General features: G+C 40.5%; 1 protein-coding gene across 50 annotated transcripts in view; it reads left to right on the forward strand.

Moving 5' to 3' along the window:
• The window catches only part of TTN (titin), a 272404-nt gene that overhangs the window by 10078 nt on the left and 245595 nt on the right, over positions 1-16731 (forward strand). For 46 of the 50 annotated variants that reach the window (XM_070070523.2, XM_070070550.2, XM_070070524.2 and 43 more), the window contains exons 7-20: positions 1839-2169; positions 2867-3019; positions 3598-3735; positions 4886-5017; positions 6724-6861; positions 7445-7582; positions 8062-8199; positions 11707-12000; positions 12118-12240; positions 13475-13756; positions 13998-14063; positions 14777-15035; positions 15248-15308; positions 15412-15627. In XM_070070523.2, coding sequence (XP_069926624.2) covers positions 1839-2169; positions 2867-3019; positions 3598-3735; positions 4886-5017; positions 6724-6861; positions 7445-7582; positions 8062-8199; positions 11707-12000; positions 12118-12240; positions 13475-13756; positions 13998-14063; positions 14777-15035; positions 15248-15308; positions 15412-15627 — 2469 coding nt within the window. The remainder of the gene's footprint in view (positions 1-1838; positions 2170-2866; positions 3020-3597; positions 3736-4885; positions 5018-6723; positions 6862-7444; positions 7583-8061; positions 8200-11706; positions 12001-12117; positions 12241-13474; positions 13757-13997; positions 14064-14776; positions 15036-15247; positions 15309-15411; positions 15628-16731) is intronic. The other 4 variants (XM_070070534.2, XM_070070533.2, XM_070070549.2 and 1 more) reach the window with 4 other exon arrangements.

Consider the following 16731-nt stretch of genomic DNA (forward strand, 5'->3'; position numbering starts at 1 on the left):
TTGTAATGACTCAAATTACACTGATTTTCACAGTTATGGGCTTACCTGCAGCCTGCTGCTAATGACTTGTCATGTCTCTAACTCTTTTTTGAATTAAAACCACTTTTCTAGGTATAGTAAGAACAAAGCACACTTGAAATGCACGTCTCTTTGCTTTTCTTCCATTGGCAAATACCCTACATTATTTTAACTTGGTCTTTGTTGTATTTGTAAGGAAATAAGTTCAGAATAGAGCCTGTTCCCTAGATCTCCCTTTAGTTTGATTACCACTTCATTTATAAAATGTAAGTTGATTATCTGAAAAAGAAAAAGAAAAAAATACCTACTTCAAGAAGATGACTAAACATTTCTTCAGGGTACTGGTCAATACTGTAATATACTATTAAGTTAGTTGATAATTTAGAGCAAATACCTACTGTACCCTAGCTTAATTAGAATAATTGTTTCATTTATAATCAATGTAAACTCAGTATCCTATGTGGAGCCAGAGTACATTTATAAATATTTTCTTACACGTGGAATAAGTAAAATGCAATGATAAGGCAATACTACCACCTAGAGGAGAAATATGTAATAAAGCATTTTAAGAATTAAATTAGTTTTGAAACATTTAATTATAAAATAGATGATGAATGCCCATCATTGTTGCTAAAACCCTTTTTTGGCTATTAGTGCTGGAGTTTAGTGCCCATATTCTCTACCTAAGAAGCAAAAAATAAAAACAATCTTGGAAGAAATCACTCTATCAATTTAACAAAAAAAAAAAAACTATAAAAATTCTATGTTTTAAATTAGCCAGACAGCCCCCAAGATAGTCTAAGATGATTTAAAAGAAGTCCTGAGTAAATATGAACGTGGATGTAAACAAGAACAGGAAAATTCTCAAAGCAACCCACAAACACCTTGAACGGAGCAGCAGTTTGCAAAGTGTGTTACTCAGCCACAAGGGCTCTGTACGAAGCTTCGGGAGAAATCTTTCCTGGCCAGGAAGCACCATCATATTGACCTGCTGAGGGCTGTGGAGAATCCAGAGGGAAAATCAGGAAAAGGCTAAACTGGAGTGACTGCAGAAACCTTTCTCCACTCCAACACCTGCTTCATGTTCTTTGGTCCCCAGAATTGACAATCCAGAGAAATTTAGTGTGCGACTCACTGTGTCCTTTCTGGGCTGGTCCTAGCAAATCACCTCTTGGTGTCCTGATTTTTCTTTCTGAGTGTGGAAAATTGGGACAGGGCACAGAATGTTTCTTTAGCTTTTTTAGAATTAAGTGTAAGTCCCTTACAGGGTTACAGCAGATAAGGCTTATTGAGATTTAAAGCAAATGAGTTTCAAGAACATTATTTACTCTCTGAATAGGTTATCTAGACACAGGTTTTATATTTTATTATTTATTTATTCATTTTTGACAGAGTTAGACAGTGAGAGAGAGAGAGAGACAGAGAGACAGGTCCTCCTTCCATTGGTTCACCCCCCAAATGGCCGCCACAGCCAGCGTGCTGCGCTGATCTGAAGCCAGGAGCCAGGTGCTTCCTCCTGGTCTCCCATGTGGGTGCAGGGGCCCAAACACTTGGGTCATCCTGCACTGCCCTCCTGGGCCACAGCAGAGAGCTGGCCTGAAAGAGGAGCAACCAGGACAGAATCTGGCGCCCCGACCGGGACTAGAACCCTGGGTGCCGGCGCCGTAGGCAGAGGATTAGCCTCGTGAGTCGCGGCGCCGGCCAGGCACAGGTTTTACAACTTTGCTTTCACGCACTTCCAGATTCTCACCCATTATTCAAATCCGATGACCCCGGAATTCCTGGCCTTGGCATTCAAACTTCTGCTATTTGGGTTTCAGGTCTGTGTCCCCCGCTGGGAGGATCTCCACGTCCCCCATCAGATCTGTGAAGTCACCGTTACTCGTCCGTAAGACTCAGACAACCACGATGGCCACAGGCCCCGAGGTGCCTCCCCCCTGGAAGCAGGAGGGCTATGTGGCCTCCTCCACTGAGGCCGAGATGAGAGAGACAACGATGACGAGCTCCACTGAGATCAGGAGAGAAGAGAGATGGGAGGGGAGATACGGGCTCCAGGAGCAGGTGACCATCACCGGAGCTGCGGGCGCTGCTGCCGCCGTGTCCACCAGTGCTGCCTTTGCAGCTGGAGCTGTTGCTACTGGTGCTAAAGAGGTACTGGCAGAGCTGCGCCCTCCTTCTGTGGTTCATGGGCTGCTCTGTGAGTTCCTGCTGTGAAGCTCAGCATAGGTTGGAGCAAAATGCCTGCAAACTCAAAAATATAACCCAAGCTGGAGAGCACATTTGAATTTCATGCTCTGTAAAATCATTTTTTTTTTTTTTTAGTTGGCACAAACATGCTCATCTGTGGGGTTTACATAAACGGTAGGTTGCAATGACACAGACTCTGTCTTGTGGCAATGATCAGTGCTTAGGTCTGAGCACATTTTTCTCTGGATGACTGGGTTTCCATTGTGCCTTAATTTTTTTTTCAAATGCAGAGTTACAGAGAGGGGGAGAGAGAGGGAGGGAGATCTTCCATCCAGTGGTTCCATCCCCAAACGGCTGCAACAGCTGGAGCTGAGCCAGGCCAAAGCCAGGAGCCTAAACTCCACCTAGGTCTCCTATGTGGGTGTCAGGCATCCACCTACTGCTTGGGCCATCCTCTGCTGCTTTCCCAGGCACACTAGCAGGGAGCTGGGTCAGAAGTGAAGCAGCCAGGACTTGAACCAGTATTCTTGTGGGATGCAGGTGTGGCAGGCAGCAGCTTCACCAGTGGCACCACAATGCCAGCAGCCCTCTCTTGTGCCTTTCTATTTTCTACCAGACGTACCCTTTAACAAAGCAATGTTCTTGGGCACATCCTATCTAGGTGAAACAAGAAGCTGACAAAAGCGCAGCTGTTGCAACTGTTGTTGCTGCTGTTGATATGGCCCGAGTGAGAGAACCCGTTATCAGTGCTGTAGAGCAGACTGCTCAGAGGACAACCACGACTGCCGTGCACATCCAACCTGCTCAGGAACAGGTATGCACCAGGCTGCCCGAGAGCATCCCAGAGCCACATCCTTCCGTGCGTATTCAGGCAGACGCTGTTCACCCAGCTGTGCAAGCTTGGGTCTCACCATAGCCCAGTGCTCAAATCATCTCGAAGACAGCACTGAGCCCGAGATGGCCCAGACTTTTAGAATTGTCTGAGCAAAAGTAGACTGAGCTCCCAAAGGTGTTCCAACCAGTGAAGGACTACTCCTGGCCCAAGCAGGAAAGCTAGAGCCCCGTTGAACCTGGACTTGAGCGGCTCTAGGAGCTGGGCATGGAATCCATTATTTCAGGGCAGCCTTTTCATTTATCTAAGCTTCCCCAAAGGACATTGGCTTTTCCTTTCCTCAAAATAAATGGAACACTTGATTCAAGGCTGAAAAGTGTTATAAATCCAGCATAATTTCCCCTCATATTTGAATAGATTTTCTATTATAGTCCAAAATCACTCCAGCTTTCCTCTTTATCCTCTCTTGTGTGACATTTATGTCTTAGTCCTGATGTATGAGTGTAGCCTTTTATGCAAGGTACATTAAAGTGTTTCCTTCTTTTCTCTATGAAAATCAGGTGAGAAAGGAGGCGGAGAAGATTGCCGTGTCTAAGGTAGTAGTGGCCGCCGATAAAGCCAAAGAACAAGAATTAAAATCAAGAACCAGAGAAATAATTACAACCAAGCAAGAGCAGATGCACATAACTCATGAGCAGGTGAAAATGGTTTTGGATTGGAAATTTGTTGCTGTTTTTACATGTGTCAACACAAATAATAATTTTCACTCTGAAGGGGGTTGTTCCTTGGGTCATCCCCTTGTAGGTGTACATTCCTAGTCCCATAGAGTCACTGAATGCTCCATTGTGTAGCTGGAAGTGACCTCTGTGGCTACACACTAGGGGCAGACAGAGCATCTCACATACATTGACTACGTGCCTGTGGGGAGGGGATTGAAACCAGGAGGGAGAAATAGATATGGAGGTGGGAACAGGGACGATACAAGAGAACACGGAATGCCCTTTGCTTTAAAAAGCTTGCAGCTACTTCCTGGCTGCTTCACAGGACATTTGCCCATGAGTTTGAAACAGGATGGACAGCGTGGCCGTAGGAGGCCAAATGACCAGGAAAAGTGTGAAAGACAGCTCCATGAGTGGAAGGCATTTTGGGATAGATTGGACAAGGTCAGTTGGTAGGACAAGTGGCCAATGGAGCCAAATTTTCAGTTGGGTGATTTGAAAAGAGGAATTCTCAGTTCCTTTTCCGCCCAGAGAGCCTGTGTTTCAGCAGTGAGATATCTGAGAATGGCAAGGAGGCAAAATGGGAAAACTGACCTCACAACACACTTCTTGGGTGTTCAGATTGAAAGAATCCCTTTTGGAGGGTTAAGGAGTTGGAAAATATTTTGTCTAGCATATGCATGAAATTTTTCTCCCCATAATGTCTCAGTTGAAGAAAAGTAAATCTTGGTATTCTAAACCATCACAGTATTTAGGAAAATTTGCAAAACAGTATTGCATAAATGCAGATTATAAATTAGCTGTGATTGATTTTAATATATAAAATAAAATGGTCAGACAAAATTACTTCCTAGGCCCTCCATTCTAACCTATGCTGTAAGATTACCTTTAGAGGATAGAATTAGCATGCAGTAATATTGCCATATATCTATCATTTAAGCAACCTAGTTTATGGCATATGTAGCAAAAGAGCATAGGCATATTGCTGAACATGAAATCGTTTTGTTTAGTGACATCTCTGGAGAAGAGATTTTACTCCTTCAAATTCCTGTTTTATTGTATTTATTAAGCAGTGTTATCCATTAGCAATCAGGAAACAATGAGCTTCTATTTTTATTGTCGATTGCAGCTAAGAAAAGAAACTGAAAAAGCATTTGTACCAAAGGTAGTAATTTCCGCAGCTAAAGCCAAAGAACAAGAAACTAGAATTACTGGAGAAATTACTACAAAACAAGAACAAAAGCAAATAACTCAAGAAACAGTAAGTCCAATTTTGTAAATGCCTTGTAGTTTGTTGACGAATCTCAAATTCCAGACAGCTGCATGTAGCTTGTGACAAAAACCTCAGAATAGAGGAGTTTTGTGTTGTGTATTTTCTTTTTGTTGTTTCTCTGTGTCTATCTATGACGCTGTTTCATGATGGAAATTCTGTTCTCATTGTACTGTTTCCACACGTTGATCAATTCGAGGCAGATTCCCTGTCGATTAGATTGGTATGGGGCACATCTGTGGACTTTCTGGTACACACGGCAGCAGGAGATAGGTTCCACCCCAGGCCATTTAGTCAGTTTTTTCACATACAGTTTGATACCTTAGTCATTGACATTATAACATATGAACTTCATATAGATGGGAAACTTAAAAGTGTGCATTTTCACGCTCAAACACATACACATGTCACAGCCATAAATACTCCAAACAAGTAGCACAATTTTCAGTGAAAAATGCTAACTATCAAAGAATACCAGCACTTTCAGAAAATGCCCTTAATTTCTGGTTGATTTAATAAAAAAAAAAAAAAAAGACCATGAAGTGTTTGCTGAATTTGTGTCAAAGAACAATTTAAGGACAATTTCACCAAAACCCATTTCTCTTTCATCTGTGAAATCAAGCCTTATAAAGTATCAGGAGAGAGGCATTTCTTTATTTTTTTTAAACTTTTATTTAATGAGTATAAATTTCCAAAGTTCAGCTTAGGGGTTACAATGGCTTCCCCCCACCATAACGTCCCTCCCACCCGCAGATTTTGGGGAGCACCTGTGCTCATTTTTGTTGCTCTATGGTTCTTTGTTTTTTTTTTTTTTTTTTTTTTTTTTTTTTTTTTTTTTTTTTTTTTTTTTTGACAGGCAGAGTGGACAGTGAGAGAGAGAGACAGAGAGAAAGGTCTTCCTTTTGCCGTTGGTTCACCCTCCAATGGCCGCCGCTGCAGCCGGTGCACCGCGCTGATCCGATGGCAGGAGCCAGGAGCCAGGTGCTTTTCCTGGTCTCCCATGGGGTGCAGGGCCCAAGCACCTGGGCCATCCTCCACTGCACTCCCTGGCCATAGCAGAGAGCTGGCCTGGAAGAGGGGCAACCGGGACAGAATCCGGCACCCCAACCGGGACTAGAACCCGGTGTGCCGGCGCCGCAGGCAGAGGATTAGCCTATTGAGCCACGGCGCCGGCTTATGGTTCTTTGTTGACCTAGAGTTAATTTTTAAAAAATGCCCAAGTAAGCTCACAAAACACCGGAAAGGCTGGTCAGACACTGCCGGTTGGATTCCCCCTCCTCCCTGTGAATGAAAGATTTTGAATACAGCTTAGAACCCTACCTATTAGGTGTAATCTAGGGCACAGGAATGCCTGTGGCCTCTGCGATGCTGTGACTGGAAAATCGGCCAGGACGCAGTTTCACAGACATTTAGCAGTGGCCACTCACTGGGTCTCCTGAGGTCTGACCGTGTCTCAGAGATGGGCCCTTCTCAGTTCTAGATTGACTTGCTACAGACAGGTGCGCAGAAGAGGAGCCTATTCCTCAGGAAAACAAAAGTGTTTCTCTAATCACAAAAACGTGAAGTACGCCCCTGAAGTGGGATTGTGATGTTTCCCCATCACTGCGACTTCTGCATTCTCCCAAGTGTTGCACACTCATCCTGCACTTTCTTTTGTACCTTTTGCAACTCAAATCATTATTTTACCCTCAAATCAGATAAGGCACGAAACTGAGACAACCGCAGCAGCCATGCTGGTAGTTGCTGCGGCAAAATCCTCAACAGTAGAAACCCTGATGGGAGTTCAAGAAGAAACTGCCGCACAACAAGATGAAATGCACCTAACGCAGGAAAAGGTGATGGCTCCCTGGTGACGTGCAAGCCACTCATGCACCATTTCATTTGCAAGCCACCTACTTTTCATCATGGGTCCTAATCATCACTTTTTTACTTCTCCTCTTCTCATAAGCAGAAAACGCCTTCAGAAATCTCTAATGAGTCTTGGCCACCCATCTGGCTTTCACTGTCACTATGCACGCCTAACTTTAAGACTTTTTGGATTGTTACTAATATGACAATATGATTCACTGAAATGTCTTCCTGTGGAAGTAGATTCTAGTGTACCTATACAAATCAGTTGGTAATACACAAAATGATACGCTGTTGATGGCTCAACTGGAATTTCCCACAGTTTATATTCATGATGTGAGAAAGAGAAATAGCACGTATTGGTCTGTTATTGCTAAATCACATTTTTGTTTTAAATTAAACATATTATTTTGATTTTTTTTCCCAGTGAAATGGTATGGATAATCAAAGCAAAATGTCCTTGAACAGGAAGGAATTTTGTTTCCTTCCTCATCTTTGAGTTTGGTTTCTTTTCTTAGAGGTTTATGATGTTTAATGACTATTTCTCACTTTTTTCCACCATATTACCAGATGATGAAGGAAACTAGGAAAACAGTGGTACCTAAAGTCATAGTTGCCACACCCAAAGTCAAAGAGCAAGATTTAGTATCAAGAAGTAGAGAAGGCATCAGCACCAAAAGAGAGCAAGTTCAAATAACTCAGGAAAAGGTGAATATAGATATTCGAGACGTGAAAAGGTTACCCTTAAACTAATTACTAGTAAACCATTAACTACTACACGGTATGAATTATTAATCTGTATTTTCCTTTTTAAATCCCCAATTTAAAAAATATGAATGTGAGACTGATTACCATTTTTTGCACATTTGATTTTCATCCCTGGATGGTGTTTGTTATTCAGTTTATTCATAATAGTTCTTTGCATGAAGATTAGCACTTTAGCTTAATTTTTAAAAAAACAGTGTAAGGAATCACCCAGAGATTTTTAAAATAGCTAACACTTCTAAGTTTTGTGATGTGATTCTCGGTCACTATATGCAGATACTGTCAAATGAAAGTTAATTTCTCTTGTGTTTTAACCCTGAATAACTTCATTTTGCATCCCCACGTGGAGGGGGGAAGAGGGTCACATTGTGTGCATTTGAAGTCTGGTAAAACTTAAACCTTGATTTTACTGTAATAATCAGATGAGAAAGGAAGCTGAGAAAACTGCCTTGTCTACAATAGCAGTTGCTACTGCTAAAGCCACAGAACAAGAAACAGTACTGAGAACTAGAGAAGGAATGGCTACTAGACAAGAACAAATCCAAGTTACTCATGGAAAGGTGACTATTGCTGTCCCAAGTGTGAAACCCCTGTTATAATACATTAATACCACATCTCAAATGAAATCCCCTATTGTAATACATTAATACCACATCTCAGAATTTTTTACGTATGAGAAGTTATTAATCAAATCTATTTTTAGGTGAACAATTGGAAACTAAAAACCAAATTATTTACTGTTGTTACTATTACTTGTTCCTTTCCCCACCCACTGATCTCTTCACTATTATTTTCAAATTCTTATTGTTAACATCTAATCATCCTCTAGAATTTCATGATTAAAATTGCATGCAGGCTAATTTTAAGAAACTCTATAAATATTTTTAAAAAGTTCTATGAGTAAATGATGAATCTTACTATCAAGGACATGTGTGGTTTGAGGGTCATAAAGTCAACATATTATATTTCAGAATATAGACTTATTTTAGTAAAGTACCTATAATTTTCTTCATGTGAAATTTTATATTTTTCCCCCTGTAACCACGAGATCAGGGAAGAAACTGAGAAAATTATAGTGCCCGCTGTAGCAGCTCCCACTAAAGCTAAGCAAGATGCAATATTGAAATCTAGAGAAGGAAGTATCCAACCAGAACAATTACAAACAAGCCATGAAAAGGTTATTGCATCTATTTGTAGCTGTAAAATTTCCATGAATTATACTACTATCCCCATGACTGTGGCATTTACCACAAATGAAATATTTACCTAAGTTTAAATTTTATTACTAATGTAGTATTTGAAATCAGCAACTAAAGTTTTTCAAATCCATTTTCACTGTGGCTTGAATCCTATTTTGTATTCCCCTAAATATTGCTTTCTTTGATTTGATTTTTTCTAACACATGACTTTTCAAAATTGGATTTTTTTCTTTTTCAGTTTTTCTAAGTTTTTACTTATTTATTTGAAAGGGGGAAAGAGTGAGAGAGAGAACAAGCACGCGCACATACTCCTAACCACTGGTTCATTCTCCAGATGCCTGCAACAGTCCCAAACTTAGGCTGAATCTGGGAGCTGGAGACTCAATACAGGTCTCCTATGTGGGTGATGGGACCTCAATTGCTGTGTCTCCACCACAGCCTCCCAGGGTCTACATTAGCAGGAAGCTGGAGTCGGGAGTCAGAGCTAGGATTCAAATGCAGGCACTCCAATATAGGACATGGCCTTCCTAGCCAGCATCTTACCCTCTAGACTAAACACTCACCACTAATACATGATTAGGTTAAAATTTAAAAAACCTTTACCCAAATCTAATATACAGTGACAAGTCGGGCTTTTAGGAGTCTCACGGATGACAGCAATTCCACTATGGAACAAGAGTGTCTTTTACTTTTTGCTTCAGTTCTGAACCACATATTTTGACTACCATATTTATGTTATTAAGTATTAGCTAAGGATGGAAGCTGAAAAAATATGTTTATACCTAAGGTAATTGTTACCACTGCAAAACCTACTGAACCAGCCACATTGCCAAAGGCTACAGAAGGATTTGCTCTTAAGCAAGAACAGACACATCTTTTCCAAGAGGAGGTGAAAACTGAGGCTGTGGAGGTGAAAACCGTTGCTTCATCCCATTTCATCATCAGCTCTCATAACTCCTCATCCGTCATCATCCATTTAATCGCTTAACTGATCAGCCAAACATTAGACATGATTAGATTCCATCCGAGTCCTCCAGAGAGTAGTCAGCATTTCTAGTTTTGAAAAACCAGATTAAATAACACTTTTCTTTGGATATTTGAATTAATTCTGAGCATATAGCTGTATGATTTGGGATCACGTAATCCAATTCATCTTCCTACTTCTGTAGCTTCTAAAATATGAAGGATATTAGAGCCCACTGAAATGTAAAGGCAGGTATCAGTGTTGCGTATTGATTAGTAGTTTCCACTAAACAGCATATGTACATAAATTTTATATACATAAATTTAACAGAAATTAGCTACTACCTCATTTTAAAGTATACTACCCTAATTAAGTTTTCCATAGGTTTTAAATTAAGAACAAAATTTACATATTTCAGATGTGTGAGTTTTTAGTCATATGACAATTTCTCTAAAACTAAGTTTTCTCATTGTTAAATAAGTAGAACTAAAACATGACTATCTTGTTGAAGACACAAATGAGATTATACACAAATGTAATCAATTTGTAATCAATTACTCTACCAGGAAAGTAATACACATTTATATTAATGTTAGCCATCAAAGGTATTAACATTTTAAATCATTTATAAAATTAAAGTCAGCTGATAGCTTAGAAAACAAATGGACAAACTTAACTTCCATCGTGAGTTTTCTAGTTTCTTCTAAAATGCAATTTAAGTGCAGATGGCATTTGCAATCCTTCAAAGCAGATCAGATTGTTTGCGGTTTCCTCGAAAGAGACACTGGATAAAGCCCATGATCACCAAAGGCCCAATTCCATCTCAGAAAATAACCTTATTTATTTTTTAGAGGATTCAGAGAACTATTTTAAAGGATATTCATATGACATATTTGAAAAATATTTCAGAGGCAACCTGGATTCTATTTATAGCAGTAGAAAAGAAAAATATTAACATTCTAGACTTACATGGCCATGTGATCTTTGTGATATACTATTTCCAAGTACTGCAGAGAATCACAATATGTAAGGCACTTGGACTGCTTTGCTTACTTTAAAAGAGAAATTCCTTTGTAAATTGTATTCCCATTTGTGCTAATCAGATTCATAGAAATGAGAAAATAATATTTGTTTCCTTATTCACTTTAACTCTTAGTAATATTGAAACTAAATTGAACTTCAATGTTAAAGGTTATTGTCTTGAATCCAAACACGCTAATACTTTCATTTTAATCATAATATTTTCATTTATGTGTTTTAAAAGAGATACATTCTAGTAGATTGAGCAAATCGTATCCCCAGGGAATCATAAATAAATTCACACACTCATTCTGTGTATGAGCTTTCGTGTTAGCTCAGATTTGCATGCAGCTGTGTAACTCTGTGGCAACTGATTTTTCTGGATAGAAGGAGGATGGTAACTGAGCAACATTTTATGACTGCCATCGCTGCACCAACACCAGACTTAATGATCGACAAGATAATAAAAATAATCAGTGAAGATAACCACCCCAAAAATCTGACTTTCCAATTACTAGTTGACTGTCTACCTGGATAGATTACTAGAAATACTCGATCTTATAACTGTATATACATATTGTCTTATGTTGTGTCTGTGTGATTAAATGTCTAATATAATTAAACAGATGTAAACAATGTATCTTAACATGTTTATGCAATATAACAATCATTGAAATATTAAGTTCCAGAAAGCATTTCTGAGTTACATTTCTGGACATGCTAACATTGCCGTATACCACAATGTCATCTACCTACCCATCGTGCCTTTAGGCATTTTGTGTTCTGACTGACTGGGAGGAGATTTTCCAGGAGGCTATGCCTGGGGGATTTCTCAGCCTGACTGTGACATTGCTGTGAATTAATTCTGAAAACCTTGCCTCCAGGTGGGCGTTGGGAAAAAGGCTGAAGCTGTAGCTACAGTTGTCGCTGCAGTAGACCAGGCCCGTGTTAGAGAGCCCAGAGAACCCGGGCTTCCTGAAGATTCGTACGCTCAGCAGACCACCCTGGAGTATGGATACAAGGAACACATTTCTGCCACAAAGGTAGCTGAGCATCCCAAGCGTCCAGCTTCAGAACCCCACGTTGTCCCTAAAGCAGTCAAGCCTGTAGTGATTCAGGCTCCTTCTGAGACTCATATCAAAACTACTGAACAAGTGGGAATGCACATATCATCACAGGTGAGTCTATAGCTATGGATTCCCCCAACCCCTGCCGCATCCCTTCGTGGGAAAGCAACCAGAACTTCTGTGCTCTCTTGGTGAGTAGTGGTGTCACTGAGTTTCATTTCATTGCAGATCAAGAAAACTACAGATGTAACAAGTGAAAGATTAGTCCATGTGGATAAACGTCCCCGCACAGCAAGCCCTCACTTTACCGTTTCAAAAATTTCTGTTCCTAAGACAGAACATGGATATGAGGTAAGAAGTTAAAGAGCATGGAAGGAAGTGTTTAGCTCAAAGGAAATAAAAATCTAAAGTGTAATAGGAGGTATCTTTGGGGCAGGCCAATGCAGCCCTCTTTCTGATGAGGTCCGTTTGGATCCATGGTGGGCTCAGATGCGCCTATGGTTTGGGCTCTGAAGCTTGCCCAGGAAGGTGAGCCTAGAAGAACAGGTGGCTGTCTTGCACCTCTGAGGACACAGGAGTCCATGAAGGCTTTTTCCTGCTTCCCATTTCAGCGATAGCTCAAACCCAAGTGCTTTGATGACTATTGTTCCAATGACCCTGTAAAAGGTTGTGTATCACACGCTGGTTTTCCTTACGTTATGAGACATTTCAGGCTTACTCAGCTGTGAATGTATTTCACTTAAGAGAAAGACTATTAAGAAATCATAAATGCAGGTGCACAATACAGCAACATGGAGAGATATGTTGTATGGTTTTTGCGTTGGACTACTGGAATTGAGCAGGCCTGCACAAGTGTCTTACCTTTGCCCTTTATCAGCTCTGTCATCAGGGGACAGTGAAAATACGTGTAAAATATGTGTCAATGCCTTAGCAAGCTGGCAGCATGTCATAGCTCTCAAAACTAGTGACTATTGCTCTTTGTATATTCAATTTTAAGACACAGATTTCAAACTTTATGTTTTCAAAGAATTGTAAAGTACATACAATGTCTATGTTTGAGACAATCTCAAATTATCACTGATATCAAGCAACCATAGACGCCTATGGAACAAAAATAGTAAGGAAAACTTTCAAATATTTTTCTGAATGTCTATATTTTTACTTTTCATGTGGATTAGTGGTTTAAATCCTGAAGCGCTAGTTCAAACTAGTTCTCAGGAAATTTACAAAGTAATTTCTTGACGTTGTGTTATCCACAGTGTTTCAAATGCAGCATTGGGGAATGGTTAGGTGAAAATTTATGACTGAGCTGTAGAAGATCTTCAGTCCTTTTATGATAAAAGCTGTAAAATAAGGAGTTCTTAACCCTTCAGATTTTAAAAATCTGTCTTACAAACGAGCAGGAATGACCAGGAGTTTTCTAATTGGTTTATCTCTGACGTTCATTAGTGATGATGAAAGCATAAAAAAAAAAAAGTACCATGGAGGAAAGAGACTCAGACTAGCACAGGAGGACTAGCGGCAAAGCACTTCTGACTTGGACGACAGAGAAGTGACTTTCGTTTCCGCCTTCCTTTCCATTTAGGCGTCAATAGCCGGTAGTGCTATTGCCACGTTACAAAAAGAGTTGTCAGCCACGTCTTCTGCTCAGAAGATCACCAAATCGGTGAAGGCTCCTACCGTGAAGCCTGCAGAGGCGAGAGTACGGGCAGAGCCCACCCCCTCACCACAGTTCCCCTTCGCCGCCACCCCAGACACGTACAAGAGTCAAGCTGGCATTGAAGTGAAAAAGGAAGTGGGGGTGAGCATCACCGGCAGCGCCGTGCGCGAGGAGCGCCTGGAAGTACTGCACGGGCGGGAAGCCAAGGTCGGTCACGGGCTCGTGAGCTGCTTCTTCGCCCACTCCCATTGCTTCCACCATGGAAGAAGCACACAGGAGGGTTGCCCGTATTCTTTACCATGCTCAAACTTGATTCTGTTGGGTATGGATGGGTCGGAGGCCTTTTTTCCCAAAACTAATTTTTTTATGATTTTATGTGTGCTAAGAGTTTATGAAATTTCTCCCAATTTCATGGTCACCTTGTAACATCCTTTGTTAAAAATTGCAGGTAACAGAAATGGCAAGAGTACCTGCCCCTGCTGAAATCCCTGTTACTCCACCAACCTTAGTCTCGGTGAGTGAAGTTGGTCCTGTTGAATTCTTTTCCTGCTTGGTCCGAATCACTTTAATACCTGTTTGAGAGAGCCAGCTGCACAAAGTCCTTCCCCCATCCAACAATGGCATCAGGGAGTTTACAAATGCTAATTTTAAGGTCATGCACTATTTGGTAAAAAAAAAAAAGGACTCTGTGTGGCAACCATCATTCGTGTATTCAACTTTCTAATGTGTGCAAAGCATTATTTCAGGAAATATGGAGCTATAAAGACCAATACAGATCACTTTGAAGTCTTTGCCTTGCCAGTAGAGAAATAAGTATAACAAAATATAGAAAATGATAAGCACCATAACAGAAGGAGAAACCCTGAGTAAGATGGATTGATTCCAACAGGGGTTAACATAAAAAATATTTGCTAAATAGGCAAATATTTATTACTATACCTTTCAGTTTCATTAGGATTTGAATATATTAGACTACCGAAGGTGCACAGTTTCCCTATTACATGATATTATTACAGTTTTACTGTAGGGACTTGGAAATGCCTTGTATTGATTTCAAATTGGGAATATTCCAATTTCCAAGAAAGTCTCTTTAATAATATTTCTGGAGCCCTGGTTAAAGGCCATTTTGTAGCACTTAAAATGTGCAGGCTCAAGCCTCACTTTTGTTATTGCACATGTACTAATAATTAATGAATATGCATGCATATCGTTATTTTCTGTTTTTAGGGCTTGAAAAACATGACGGTCATAGAAGGTGAATCTGTCACCTTGGAGTGCCACATCTCCGGATACCCATCCCCAACGGTGACATGGTACAGAGAAGACTACCAGATCGAAAGTTCCATTGATTTCCAGATCACCTTCCAGAGTGGGATTGCTCGCCTAATGATTCGCGAAGCCTTCGCTGAAGACAGTGGGCGATTCACTTGCAGTGCTGTGAATGAGGCCGGAACTGTCAGCACATCCTGCTATCTGGCAGTACAGGGTCGGTGGCCACTCCCACAGTCCTAACACGTGTCCAACTCTCGGTCAACACTCGGCTCATGATACGGTTTTTGCGTACTTCCCATCAGGGTCCTCTTTTGGAATTGGGGGTTATATTATGGGGCTCACAGCACTGTTGTTGCTAAGCAGGGGTCACTAATGGAGCAGACTAAAAACCTGACTTGAATGAGAACCTTTTTTTTTGTCTTCTAGTGTCAGAAGAGTTTGAAAAGGAAACAACTGTGGCTGAGAAACTGACCACAGAAGAGAAACGGTAAACTACTTTTTTGCTAGTTAGATGCTGTTTTAACACAGTTTTGACTCTGTATTGGCAAATTGCAATCCAGAAGCTAACGTGAAGGAAATGATCTTTGCAGCTTTGTTGAGTCAAGAGATGTGGTAATGACGGATACCACTATCACAGAGGAACAAGCGATGCCCGGGGAACCTGCTGCACCCTTCTTTATTACAAAACCAGTGGTCCAGAAACTGGTGGAAGGTGGGAGCGTTGTGTTTGAGTGCCAGATTGGTGGCAACCCCAAGCCCCACGTCTACTGGAAAAAATCTGGTGTTCCTCTAACCACTGGATACAGGTATCTTGATGGCTGAGTCACAGTGTGCCCTACAGTTTTTATAGTATGTATATGGAGATGAGCGAGAAGTAGAAGTTACTAGCCTACCAACCTCTGAATGCAGGCTCTTTTGTTGTGAAGGCTTCATAGCTTATTTTGAGGCATTTGCACATATTTATATGCAACTTTTAGAGAGATAAAGCTATATAACAAAAGTGGATGGGAGATGTATTTCTTTATATTCTACTTTAATTCTTTGATTGTGCCAGTGAAATAGAAAAAGTAGTGTGGACTTTTATCCACACATGTTCTCTCTCCCTGAAAGCATTTGAGACAACTTTTAATAAAAGCATATAATAATTAAGTCACTCACTTTTATAACTTACCTCTTATTCTCTGTATATTGTGACTTGAAGATTTTTCCCTTTTGCTAAGATAATAAAGATATCATGCATAAAAAAATAATTAAGTCACTAAAAGAAAAAAGAATAGGGGGGCATGTAATACAGAAGAAAGCTAGTTATGAAAAATTTATGTTAATAAAATTTCTGCAATTGAATATAAAATTTAACTCTGACTTTCCTGCAACTCAAGGCTAAAAAAGGGCAGCCTGATTTTTAGATTTAACAATGTAGGTGCTGGAGTAGGTGTTGTGGTACAGCTGGCTAAACTGCTGTTTGGGATGCCCATGTCCCATATCTGAGTGCCAGTTCAAGTCCCTGCTACTCTGCATTTCCAATCCAGCTTCTTGCTAATGTGCCCAGGAGGCAGCAGACAATGTTGCAAGTCCTTGGGCCCCTTCCACCCCCATGGGACACCCAGATGGAGTTCCTGGCTCCTAGCTGCCACCTGGCTCTGCCTCAGTTGCTGTGGCCATTTGAAGAGTGAGCTATCAGATGGAACATTTCTCTGTCTCTTTATCTCTTTTTCTCACTCTGCCTTTCAAATAAACAAATCTTTAAAAATGTAGATGTCATATCTTAATAAGAAATATGGTGTACTAGAGGCCTGATAAGGAATTTATTGTTTTGATTTTCATTTGATCTTCAAGTACATACTGAACAAAGACAAAGTATTTATTGTTTAACTGATCTCACCATTTGCATAAACACCGATACTACTAAT

This window comes from Oryctolagus cuniculus, chromosome 3 (genome assembly GCF_051225735.1).
Source record: "Oryctolagus cuniculus isolate XC-2025 breed Fujian yellow rabbit chromosome 3, ASM5122573v1, whole genome shotgun sequence".
Taxonomy (NCBI): Eukaryota; Metazoa; Chordata; class Mammalia; order Lagomorpha; family Leporidae; genus Oryctolagus; species Oryctolagus cuniculus.